Here is a 12,500-nt window from a genome sequence, read left to right as displayed (position 1 = left end):
CTCTCGGTGAGGGAAGGGAGTCTTTCGTCATGGTGTGGAGAGATTCAGAAGGCACCTGAGCGGCGTATGTATCAGCGTTACACCACCACCTCGTCCAGCCGGTTCTCGTCGCTCACGAGTCACCACGGCCTGGGCTCAGCTCCGTGACATCTTAACCCTTCTCTCTTTAGCGCAACTCACTCCCATCTTGTCCCCAAACACGCCTTACACTTAATCTGTTTTTTTTTCCATTACTTTTTGTGTTCAGTAATTACATAGTGTCCCATAGTTGTTGTTTTTGTACTGTTTTTCGTTGTTTTATTAATACGCATGAAATAATATTAATACAATCGTCCAATGCTATCTAAGGTTACATAAATTAACTGTCATGCCCCATAAGGAGTCAGTTGATGTAATTATGATACTGGTGTTGCATATTCCAGGGCAGAAGACATGTCATCATCCACATCCCCTTACATGAGTCCCCTGCCCAGCCCGAGGTCACCTAACAGCCCCGTCAGCCCTGGGCGGTGTGTCAAGGTCAAGAAAAATCCGGTAAGGCTCACTGACCATTTATGCACCAAGGAGCACCACTTTTTTCCTCTCTCTCTCTCTCTCTCTCTCTCTCTCTCTCTCTCTCTCTCTCTCTCTCTCTCTCTCTCTCTCTCTCTCTCTCTCTCTCTCTCTCTATCTATCTATCTATCTATCTATCTATCTCCCTCTCTCTCTCAATGTAACGGAAATACATGACATAATCGTTGTGTGTGTGTGTGTGTGTGTGTGTGTGCGTGCGTGCGTGCGTGCGTGCGTGCGTGCGTGCGTGTGCGCGTGTGCGCGCGCGCGCCAGATAAGGTCATTTTGAATTTATATCTGATAAGAATGAAATGTCATTGACTTTTTTTCCCAGTTACGTTTTTTTTTTTTTTTTCATAGATTAGTCTGATGTATGTTATTTCCACTGCATGTTCTCGCTCTTCCAATCTATGTAGTCTAAGCTCCCCTTATCAGTCAAGCTTAAAGAGCAGAACAAACTATCCTTATGTGTGGTCTACGTGGCTCCATGTCCTATACCTCGTGTGTGTCCACCTAAAGCCTGCATAACCTACTTAGGGCAGTTACTTAGCATGCTACTAGATGTCTATTTTATCAGGAATACCACAGCGAAACTTTCATAGCTTTCTCTCTGTTTCTTCTGTCCTCTTGATTAAGATTACATTGAGTTGAGGTGGAAGTGTTAGGTCTTTCTTATATTCATGATTGAGTAATACTGAAATGTAGTTGTTACACCCCTTCTATATTAGTGGTTTTAGCAATTAGTTTGTGTGATGCCTCAACAATACTCGTGTTCTGATTATGAAAACGAGGAAGCTGCAAGAAGCCAGCTGACTTACACGTGACTACCTTTGCATATCCAAGTGTTCTCTAGGCCTTTTAACTTCCTTTAGTATAGGTATGCAAATAAACTTAGCATAGTAGAGGCAGTGGTATGTTATTGAGGCCGTCACGTCTGGCGCCTCTGCCACACCCATCTCGTCTTGATGCCAGATCTCGCATCCATCGTGCAATATGCGAGAACACTCTAAATACAGCATTTTGTCGCTATTTTACTGCCTGTGATAATTAATTTGGCACAATCCCAATAATAAAGATAAATTTCCAGCCGCATGTGATTTTGTTATGGGTTTATAAACTCTAATTTGACTCCGGAGTGAGAGGAGTGAGGAAGAGGCAGGGTGCGTTTGTCAACAAATGGGAGGCCAACTGTGTGATTCATCTCCTGCTCTCTCATAGTTCGTGTTTCGAGGCAGTGTAATCTCCCTCATCCTATCTCAAGCCTTCCGCCATGTCTACTGATACGGTATGAGTGTGTGTAGTGCGTGTGGAGTGTGTGAGTGGCGTGTGTTAGGTGCGGGGAGGTTAAGTGCTGGCTCAGACACATTACCACGAGTCTTGCCTCCGCCACTCACTCTCCCGCGGTAATGTCCGTCCGTCTGCCCCTGCCAGTGTGTGCTCCTTGCCTTACTTTACCATTGTGATAGCATAGAGGCAAGGGGGTCACGGTTCACTGATATAGGGAACTTGTGCCATTTCTTGTTTGAGTGCTTTACTTACTGTATAAGAAGTAAAAACTCATCCATTTCATTCAGAGACCTTGTGGAGAAAAGTGAAAAGCAAAGGGAGAAATAGACAAAGGAGAGGTGAGGGATACTTTTAGAAAGAAAAAGAAAAGAAGAGGCCAAGCCTATCTCCTTAATAATACCCTGCCTGTTTATTGTTTGCCTTGTGCTTTAATAGATGTTAGAACTCATATCTACTAACGCTTGAATTTCAGTTCAGTAATCCAGACATGCCGGGATATGTTGGATTTGCAAACCTGCCAAACCAAATCCACCGCAAATCTGTGAAGAGAGGCTTTGAGTTCACTCTTATGGTTGTGGGTAAGTTATCAGCTACTGTGTGGTATATATTCTCACAGTATTCTCTTACCTGGTGGGACCTCTCCAACCAGTGACTAGGCAAGGGAAGGATTATCCAGAAATGTCAAAGTCGGATACTCTTGCCAGTCTATTTAGCAGTATAGTACTATGTCATCTTAGCTGCCTTGTTTCTCAGGCCAGTCAAGCAAGTAGAGGAATTTGAAATACTAGGATGGCTCAAGCCTGCAGATATACCAGTCCATTGAAAATAGTTGGGATGATAGCTACTCATTTTAACTTGTGTCTGCCAATTGTAAAATCAAGATACTAGTAAAGCATTTATTTTTATCTCTTCCAATCATAAAATCAAGACAATGCAAGCAGTAGATTTATTCTTCTGTCTACTAATCCACACTTAGGTGAAAGTGGGCTGGGCAAATCAACACTCATCAACACCCTCTTCCTGACTGACCTCTACCCAGACAGAGTGGTTTCTTCTGCTCAAGGTATCTTTTCCATCTTTTTTTTAATTTTTTTATTTGGTATTTTGACTTTAAAACTTGAATATTTATAAGCATTGTTTGTATCAGTTTCACTTGCCTTGTTTCATGTTGAGTGAAATATAACAGCTGTACAGTTTCCTTAGTGTGTAAGCTTAGAATTCACAATTGTAGCTTAAGATGCATGTTCATTTTGAGCTCTGCATCAACAGAAAACATCGAAAAAACTGTGAAGATTGATGTATCAACGGTGGAGATTGAGGAGCGAGGTGTGAAGGTGCGGCTGACTGTGGTGGACACTCCGGGGTACGGGGATGCAATTGACAACACAGATTGGTAAGCATGTGTTTCCGCATCAGCATCAAGACAAAGTGAGATGATCAAGAGTATATATGAGTGTGGTAGATGCATTGGGAGGGTAGAGCACTGAAGAATGTGAGAGAGAAAGAGGAGTTAGAAGAAATTGAGAGGCTTATTATCATGTCTTTGTCATCTCGGGTGGCAAATTTTGTCTCAGTCTTTGCCACTGACTATAGATTAGTGACCAGTCAGAGTGAGAACAAGAAAATGAAGGTTATGAGTATAGCTAGACTGTATATAGTATAAGTGTTTGAAATATTAGGTTAGAAAAGTAAGTACTGCTCTTGAGCCAATTGGAAACTTTATTTCAGCTTCCAGTCTATTATCCAGTACATCAATGACCAGTTTGAGCGCTACCTTCAGGACGAGTCTGGCCTCAACCGTCGCCACATTGTTGACAACAGAGTCCACTGCTGCTTCTACTTCATTAATCCTGCTGGCCATGGGTGAGTCATTGTGAGGGATTTCTAAGGCTTTATTGTGTATGTTTTTTCTATACTGTTGGTTGTCTTTCCAACAAATGAAGCAGCACAACAAATTGCATAATCCTTCCTGCATTGCTCAAGTATGCCAACACTTCTTAATTCTTGTGTGGGTGTTCTCAAATTGATTTAGTAATTCTTATTAGATTGAAACCATTGGACATCCAGTTCATGAAGCAACTCCATAACAAGGTGAATATTGTGCCAGTGCTGGCCAAGGCAGACACCCTTACCAAGCAGGAGGTGGCCAAGCTCAAACGCAAGGTGAGCACAAGGTCATTTGCTCACTAATGGTTAATCACTGATAAGAAATTGGAAGTGGAGTTTTTCTGAATTTATACTGGAGGTTTGAGTAATTATTTGTTAGAATGAAATACAAAATGACATGAAAGTTTTTTTGTGCCCTCACAGGTCTTGGATGAAATTGAGGAAAATGGGATCCACATTTATCCTTTACCTGACTGTGACACTGACGAGGAGGAAGATTACAAGGAACAGGTGAGCACGTAGCCAGTCTGGGAAGGGAGGATACTTGGTGATGTGGTGGTTACATCTTCATCAGTAATGTCACTCACTCTCCTTAATTCCTCAATTTGGTTTTCATTTATATTTTTGTTTTGTTTGTACAGTCAAGGAAAATATTGACCATTGCCCATCTGATGCTCATGTTTTAGGTGAAGCAACTGAAGGAAGCGGTGCCATTTGCGGTAGTGGGCTCAACAACTGTGCTAGACGTGGGAGGCAAGAAGGTGCGAGGGCGGCAATACCCCTGGGGTGTCATTGAAGTAGAGAATCCAAGCCATTGTGATTTTATCAAATTGCGATGCTTACTTGGGTGAGTCATCCTTGGCAACCTTACCTTGTCTTTATTTGCTTACTTGACTACTTTCTCATTTGATCCTATTCTGGTCTTTTTAACTTTGGTTAATGAATGAGTAGCATCTGACAATGATATCTTTTGTAGTACCCACATGCAGGACCTGACTGAAGTAACCCAGGATGTTCACTATGAGAACTACCGGTCAGAGAGGCTGGCCAAGGGTGGTGCAGCTCCTCCCATGTCTTCCTCCAACACCAACACTTTGGCTGCCAACAATGCACAACCAAATGGAAATGGTCTATCATCATCCAGCAAACTCATGTAAGTACTGTGCCTCTTAACTTTTGAATATAGCTGAAAGTAACAAGTAAAAGAATTAACAATACATTGATACTAATTTGCTATTCCATCCCCTTGAGTCTTTACTGGAAATTAGATCAGCTGCCATTCCACATGTTTACACCACCTGCAAATAAATTAGATCTGTAACTTGTAATAAAAATAATGAGTTTGAATTACGATTTCAGAAACTCATCTTCATCAATTGGGCCGGAGAAAGATCGCATGGCAATTGAGCTGGAGGAGAAAGAGGCACAGATCAGAAAGATGCAGGAAATGATGGCCAGAATGCAAGCCCAGCTTCAAGATAAGAAGTAAGGTGGCATCTTGTTAGCATAGCCATTTTAACAGTACAATAAAGTACTTAGCATAATTAAAGAATGTGAAGAAGGATGACAAGTACTTAGTCAAAAGTGTAAGTTTAAGAACTAGCTCCCAGACTTTGACTATTGTATGTTTAGAACCAGACAGAACAAGTAGGATTCAGTTGAGGCAGTAGAAGGAGAATGCTGTGTCTTTGTGGAATATTGACACAATACTCTAAGGAATAAAAAGGGAAGTTACTAAAGATGACTCATTGATATTGGTAACTTCACATTGCATTTGCTTTTTATATATAAATTTTCCAAATGGTTATCATAATTCTTTAACCATAGCACTGTTATGAACCAATTATAGTCACAGTTAAACCTGCACCTCATGGGTTTAGGTAAGGAGTCTAATATCCTTCTCCGCCCCACCAAAGACTTCACAGAGCCTTGCCTGAGTCCCACACCTGCTCAGTACTGCATGAACCAAAGGTGGCTCAAATGGCTCTGTGGTAATGTACCAGTGGACCACTTTACTGGGTGATCTGATCAATTTTGCCTTAAATTTAGCACTCTGCATTTTGATGAGATGCATTTTTTCAGCACCAACCCTGTAAGTATAGAAAATTAATTGATGTATCTTAGAATTTTTCCCAGAACACAAAGCAGACCAATGATAATTAACATTTGTGCAAAATAATGCCTGAAATGTGCATATGAACTGTGTAGGAGACTCAATTCTGTGGTGAGCTTAGTAAATTGAACATGAGGGTGATTGAAATAGTCTAAATTGTGTTTCATTTATGTACTTTGGAGTTTTAATATAACCATGATGCTGTATGTAAGTACTGACATCATCTTAAAGTTAGAAAGCAGCATCATATAAATTCTACCATTAGACTAAACCATAATTCACTGGGTAACACTCAGACCCTAAGCCTCCAGTGCTGTGTCATGCAAAGGACCTTATTTGTGAGAGAAGTGAATATGAAGGAACCTTAAAGAGAGGTGAATAATTGCTTCACATATTAATCATAATTGAACCTTACCACAGCCACCTTATTAGGAATATTGTCTGGGTATTGACTGGATGAAGTTGTGGCTAGAAATAGAAGCTGTAGTAAGACCATTGCTCATCATATGAATGCAGTTGAAGTAGGAGTGAATGCTGGCCTTGTGTTCCTTTAATCTTACTTCACAAGCTTCATGTCCATCACACAAAGGCAGATGAAGTAAGAGTGAACACTGCTTGTGTGTTCCTCTAACCTTACTTCATGCGTTAGTTTTTATATTTGAAAAGTATGGCCAGTTTGTTTTAAAGTAATCTTGAACATTTTCCCATGACTCTCTCTTTTGAATCTATGTAGGAAGTATTACATTAGTAGCTTTGTTGGAAAAGCTACAAGACAGCTTTACTTTATTGCATATCAACTTAAAGGTGGATGATGATTTGATATTTTGAATGTTTCCTGTAATTTGAACTGTTATTTTCTTCAGAAATACATAATTGTAACAGCAGATGCAAAGTAGGGCTGCCAAATATTTGGATGTTCTGTAAATTAATTCTTCATCTTTGTTGCAAATATATTCTGAGAAGTCTTTTTTATACTGTCTCTAATGCTGCATATTGTCTTCCATATTTGCAAATCAGATTTTATGGACTGCTCCTCAATCAAATCTAAAAGCAGGTCTACTGTTAAGTTGATCACCACTGCCAGGACTGATCCAGGTCATTGTTTTTACCAAGTTTTGTCTTTTTAATAATTACTGTGATGTCATTCTTTTCAAATTTTGGGAGCCAGAGATATGTCTTTTTTTTTTTCTTTTTTTTTTCCTCTCCTTAAACCATTAAATGTTATGTTTACAACGTAAGTGCAAGAAACCAAACACACTCATTACAGTAGAAGTTTTGCCTTTACCGCCTGTAAGGAGGAGGCATTTAAAGTCAGGGCTTACATCTTATATTGTTAGCATGGAGTTTCTCTTATATATAATATTATTTGATATTGGCTGTTATTAAAAACTGACCCAGTAGTTGATTCATATCGTATTCTGAATTGAGAATATCTACCTATGTAAATTTCCATAGATTTTGTGTGTGAGCAACAAGAGAGCAATTTGTTAATCACTTATTTTCATGATCAGTGATCACATAAACCAAATGTTGAGTCCTTTATAAGGGAGTGTATCTCCTCAGTTACCTCCAGAATACATGCCAATATTTGCATGCCCAATGTATTATGTACTAGATATAATATGCAATTTTGAATACTTTACATTATGCCAACATTTTGTTTGCTTTAGCCTCCTAATAAGTTATTGCTCTCTTCTCCAAACCTTATTTAGATTGGGAGACAAATCAGTAAACCTCGCACAGGTGATATTGAGTCACTTTTTGAACACACACACACACACACACACACACACACACTCATCTACCTGTTGTGAAATTGAAGAGCATCTTGCCATGCTAAATCAGTATGCGTAAGCTAAGTGTGCCTTAAAAATAAGAATAGTATAGAGTTCATTGATATTAAGATAATTACATTCTGCCTAAATGTTACTTTGGGATTAATTAATTATGACCGTGTAGCTGTCCAGTGAATGAAAGTAGTATTAGCAGTAGTGTATTTTGTTGTTTTCCCATTGTTATTTATTATTTCCAAAAATTTCTCCTCTAGTCTTCAGCTCTAGGAAGTTTATTTAATTATATACTGTAGACATTTACATTTTTTTACTGTTTGTTTGCATGGATCAATTTTTGATAAGGGAAACAAAACCAGCTGGTAATGGCAATTGGAATACAATATTATGCCACATTCCATTTTTATGTTTTACATAATTTTTTTCACATTTTTAGTTATCAGTTGAGAAAACTTGTGGTACTTTTTTAATGTTTCTTGGTTTTCAGTATGTGCCATTAAGGTTAAGCTTTCAGGTGAAATCAGTGTATGCAATAAAGTCAGTCTTTACTGCATTTTTTCTTAACCTGTCAGTATGTATGGTTTTAGCATAGTGCTCTCATTATTAGCTACCTTCTGTAACTCAAGAGTCTTCACACATAGTCTGTATATACAACAGTTCAAGAAATCACAAACCCATAAGTAGTAACTGTACATTCTACAAAGTAGATCAGGAGATGAGGCAGGAAGTACATATTTTTAAAAGCTTGTAATTCATTTTCCTATTTAAAAAGTTCTGCTTTGCAAGATAAACAAAATTTATTAAACTTGAGAAGCCACAGCAGTCAAAGGTTAAGCATCATGCAAGACCGTCCAGGGCGGGGACTAAGGGTGGTTATTAGGTAGTGGAGGCAGTTCGCATTCCAGAAGTGTTGGAGGGTCTGCGTCCAGACTGGTAGGGAGCAGGACCTCCACTGCAAATGCGGTACATGATACACGCCAAGAATGCAACTACCACTGCGCCCGTTCCTGAAACATTTGACCATATCACTTACTTTTCTGTGATATTTGGTGTTATGCATATATCACTTATCTTTCTGCATGTTGAAAGCATAGCAGCAATAAAGGGACACCTATCAGTGCTTGATTTTGCTATTATAAGTTTACAATGTGGATTTTTATAACTATGCTTTACAAATTATATCTTGTCAACTTTGGGACTCCATCAGTACTCACCGCAAGCTACACCGGTAATTATGACAGTCTTTGTGCGGGCAGCCTTTTCCTCAACCATCCTGACTTCCTCCTGCCACTCCCTCCACAGCTTACTGGCAGCAGCATCACCTGGCATAGAAGGATATATCGTATTAGAGCTATGTTGCACAGTAAATAACTTTAACATTGACAGAAAGTTTAAGAAAAAAAGTATTAAAAAGTTATGAGAGCAGCATCTTTGGCTTTAGGAAACAATTCTTATACGAAAAAAAAAAAACGAATGAGAAATTTTGGAAAAACAAATGAGAGAAAATTAAATATTTTTGGCTTTGGAAACAGTCTTTATGAGAGAAGACCGAAAACCACGAAAAAAAATTATATATATATATATATATATATATATATATATATATATATATATATATATATATATATATATATATATATATATATATATATATAAGGAAATTATTTTTTGACCTTTGGATGTCGGCTCAGATGAGAGAAAACTACATAATATTTTTGGCCTTGGACAGTTCTGAGAGAAAGGAGAGTTCCCAACAGGTCCCGATTACCGAAACAAGGAATCCCGAGTAACAAGTCCTTTTACCTGCTTGGGCGGAATTTCCCCAGGAGGCGTAGTACATGACATGGCCAGTGTGTATAAGAGTGCACAGAAGGAAAATATGTTTCAGGACATGATGTGGCCAGTTTTATGTACGACTACATAGTAGGTAAAGGTGTTTTAGGAAGAAATTGTGTTTGGTAAGAAATTCATTTGAATTGATATCTGAGGTTTGATCAGTAGCATTTTGTTTTACATAGTATACATTTAGCATCTATATAATAATTACATTATTCATGATTGAGTAGCAATAGCGTATATTCAGAATAGACCTAGTACTTTCATTTATATATTTTCAGTCAGAAGACTGGAGAAAATGTGAAATTTTCACGTAGTTTCCTGTAATCAATCGTCGTAGGCGCGAGGGTATACACACGAATTTTTCAAAGGCTCCAGGAATGGTGCATCCACTTAGAAAAGATTGAGAACCAGTGATATAGAAGCTCGTTGGAGATGGATGACATTAACTGAATAGGAGGAATAAACATTAATCACACGGCACCAGATTATGATGAAGCAATGATATGCATGCCAAACTTAACTTACTCACCCTGGCATGAGATGAAGCCGTACCCAGACATCTGAAGTTCGAGCACATCACTGAGGCTGAAGTCACATGTCACATTGCCCGTTTTCTTTTCGCTACTTCGTACTTGTTCTTTTGCATTATCCACTTCAATGCCAGTTAAATTGCCCTTTCCAGATGCTAGTTCTGGATCTTCAAACGGGTGAAATGTTAGAGTGACCTGATCTCTTGTCTTAGGCGCAGGCAGGGCACGGAAGAGCACGTCAGGGGGAAGCATGCACACCGGCGATGAACTGGTCACAAAACTGGTCTCGGTCCGGGAGTACGTGCCGCTGAGTCCAATGAAAAATCCTCCTATTTTGTTTTTAAGGTAACCGACCCTTATATTCTGGAGTTGAGTCTTGGCGTTTTGACATCCTGTTTGATCAGAGAGACACGAACAGTTTAGGTTTTGGGTATAGATTGTTTGCCATCCCATTGATGCAGTATTTAAAGAACTACTACTGCTACTACTACTACTACTACTACTACTACTACTGAACAACGAAATATTCTCCATGAAACAAAAAAAAAAAGTATCTAACCCATCGTTTCTCACAAATTCACTTTAATTTCAATGCACTTATCATTACCAGACAAAACCACTTTCCTTCCGACCCAGATACAAGATTATAGTGAAAGAGTTATACATACCATAGACAGTGAAGTGCTTCCGTTGTGGATAAGAGTCAGTTTTAGCCCATACTGTCTTCATCCACACACTCGCCACCACCACCACCACTAAGGGACTCCTGTACAGCCACATCAACCGTAGTTCCTAGGGACGTATTGTTACAATAGGAACGGTACGTGGAGTCGCTATAATTATAAGTAAGTTGTGGATTTCTGATCGCATAATCATACACGTTATCTTGTTCAACTAGCCCTTGTCAGTCAGTGTATGTCATGATTTCTTGAAGTAAGATTCTGTATGTGCAATGACGTCACACCGTATAATTTGACGTGCGTTCATGAAATCTCTTTGCAGTTCTTTTCTTCACTTTCAATAACTTCCTAGGAGTTTTTTTTTATTAACCTTCTTCTTCTTCTTTCAATAACTTATCAGGAATTTACATCAACCTTGCAATATTTATTTTCTTATTACGAATTATGTTAATCAGACTAGTAATCCTTCTCTTCTTTATCTTCTCCACAAACTTCTTAGTGATCAATATCAGTCAACCACACTTGCAATTCTCAGCGGTGCACATAAAACGAAAGATAGAATTATCTACGAAGCGTTATAGGCATCAATCCTTACGTGGTAGCAGAGTAGTGAAGACTAACCAAGGGGACCGATTCACCGACTCTCAGTGCAAAGGAAATGGAAATGTAGATAAGGTGAGAGTTTAGGAAGTTTCTCGCATCCCCTCAGCTCCTAAACTACCTAAAGGATCTCTTAACTCACGCTGTGGAAATTCTCTCTACACACTTCTAAATATCTTCAGTTCCATGTATCATTTATGTGTTTCTTTCTCTTATCACGTGCCATGGTCAGTTTCATACGCATCTCACTGAGTTGAAATAAGGACCGGATACTTGTTTCATTATGACGTCTCCTGCCACAATGAGGGCTGCCAGAATTTCTGAATCCTTCCCCCAAAAAAGACAAGACGGTTTCATACGCATCAGAGTTTTCTTCGATAAACTGTAAGAATTATTAGTAGGAAGTGCTTACAGTAAAGTTGTGTAAAATCAATTGATTTAAGAGAGAGAGAGAGAGAGAGAGAGAGAGAGAGAGAGAGAGAGAGAGAGAGAGAGAGAGAGAGAATTACTTAACATTCACTGTTGCATATACCCTGACAACGTATGCGACTATGTATTTAGGAGAGTGTTTTGTTTGTTAAGGGTATTGTTGTTTTTTTCCATTACACACACACACACACACACACACACACACACACACCTTTCTCTCTCTCTCTCTCTCTCTCTCTCTCTCTCTCTCTCTCTCTCTCTCTCTCTCTCTCTCTCTCTCTCTCTCTCTCTCTCTATGCAGTTTTGCATAATATTTGGAATAATTACATATGTACGATAATTTTACCAGAAGTACAATAATTTCAACCTGTGTAGTAAGATAATATGGCCAAAACAATCTGGCAACGCTGGCAACGCTGACTGAAGTTAACCAGTTAGTGTGTCGCGTCTATGGGTGGTGTTTATACGCGTCTGTTTCAACTCCCAGCCTGACAGACTGTGTGTTTTTTTTTTTTTTTTTTTGTGTGTGTGTAACCACGCCTACACAGTGGCTGCCAAGGCTTACCCATGAGTTAAACCTTGTTTAGTTGGTAATGAGGAAGGCCTGGGCTCTAGCAGTGGACACCCGAAGGCAGCAGTGGGTGAAAACAAGCAAAATAAAGAAAAGTTTGGCTGTGAGAAGGTGCTAGACAGCCAGCCATAGTGACGAGGAGGCAGGAAGGAAGATCACCACCACAGGGAAGGTAAGGTCAGGGTTAGAATAAATTTAGGTAACTTAACGTAACTTTTTAAT

General features: G+C 39.2%; 3 protein-coding genes across 10 annotated transcripts in view; 2 read left to right on the top strand and 1 right to left on the bottom strand.

The window, feature by feature from the left end:
* Positions 1-8,177, top strand: part of LOC135109307 (septin-1-like) — a 20,122-nt gene extending 11,945 nt beyond the window's left edge. For 4 of the 8 annotated variants that reach the window (XM_064020629.1, XM_064020631.1, XM_064020630.1 and 1 more), the window contains 10 exons: positions 423-534; positions 2,312-2,417; positions 2,816-2,902; positions 3,109-3,232; positions 3,568-3,702; positions 3,885-4,002; positions 4,150-4,236; positions 4,413-4,573; positions 4,703-4,879; positions 5,086-8,177. In XM_064020629.1, the coding sequence (XP_063876699.1) occupies positions 433-534; positions 2,312-2,417; positions 2,816-2,902; positions 3,109-3,232; positions 3,568-3,702; positions 3,885-4,002; positions 4,150-4,236; positions 4,413-4,573; positions 4,703-4,879; positions 5,086-5,215 (1,227 nt within the window). In that variant the 5' untranslated portion in view covers positions 423-432 and the 3' untranslated portion in view covers positions 5,216-8,177. Of the gene's footprint in view, positions 1-422; positions 535-1,678; positions 1,838-1,932; positions 1,956-2,027; positions 2,178-2,311; positions 2,418-2,815; positions 2,903-3,108; positions 3,233-3,567; positions 3,703-3,884; positions 4,003-4,149; positions 4,237-4,412; positions 4,574-4,702; positions 4,880-5,085 lie in introns of those variants that run through there. The other 4 variants (XM_064020632.1, XM_064020634.1, XM_064020635.1 and 1 more) reach the window with 4 other exon arrangements.
* LOC135109310 (uncharacterized) lies at positions 7,015-11,375 on the bottom strand. Its single transcript, XM_064020643.1, has 5 exons — positions 11,274-11,375; positions 10,667-10,790; positions 9,998-10,390; positions 8,844-8,951; positions 7,015-8,636 (listed from the first exon to the last, which is right to left on the bottom strand). Exons 2-5 carry the CDS (start codon positions 10,776-10,778, stop codon positions 8,506-8,508), a joined length of 744 nt encoding a protein of 247 aa, XP_063876713.1. The 5' UTR covers positions 10,779-10,790; positions 11,274-11,375; the 3' UTR covers positions 7,015-8,505.
* An 842-nt stretch (positions 11,376-12,217) lies between these two features.
* The window catches only part of LOC135109306 (presenilins-associated rhomboid-like protein, mitochondrial), an 8,393-nt gene continuing 8,110 nt past the window's right edge, over positions 12,218-12,500 (top strand). Inside the window, exon 1 of the mRNA XM_064020628.1 lies at positions 12,218-12,450. The gene's annotated coding sequence lies outside the window, so the exon portion shown is untranslated. The remainder of the gene's footprint in view (positions 12,451-12,500) is intronic.

Source organism: Scylla paramamosain, chromosome 18 (assembly GCF_035594125.1).
Source record: "Scylla paramamosain isolate STU-SP2022 chromosome 18, ASM3559412v1, whole genome shotgun sequence".
NCBI classification, from domain to species: Eukaryota; Metazoa; Arthropoda; class Malacostraca; order Decapoda; family Portunidae; genus Scylla; species Scylla paramamosain.
The sequence above is the reverse complement of the archived record's forward strand: the minus strand, read 5'-3'. Positions and strand labels throughout refer to the sequence as shown.

Coding starts and splice junctions, on each gene's coding strand:
- LOC135109310 (XM_064020643.1), bottom strand. CDS start 10,778: ATGTGGCTGTACAGGAGTCCCTTAGTGGTGGTGGTGGTGGCGAGTGTG. Junction 10,391..10,666: donor GAAGCACTTCACTGTCTATG/GTATGTATAACT, acceptor CTGATCAAACAG/GATGTCAAAACGCCAAGACT. Junction 8,637..8,843: donor AATTACCGGTGTAGCTTGCG/GTGAGTACTGAT, acceptor CAAATGTTTCAG/GAACGGGCGCAGTGGTAGTT.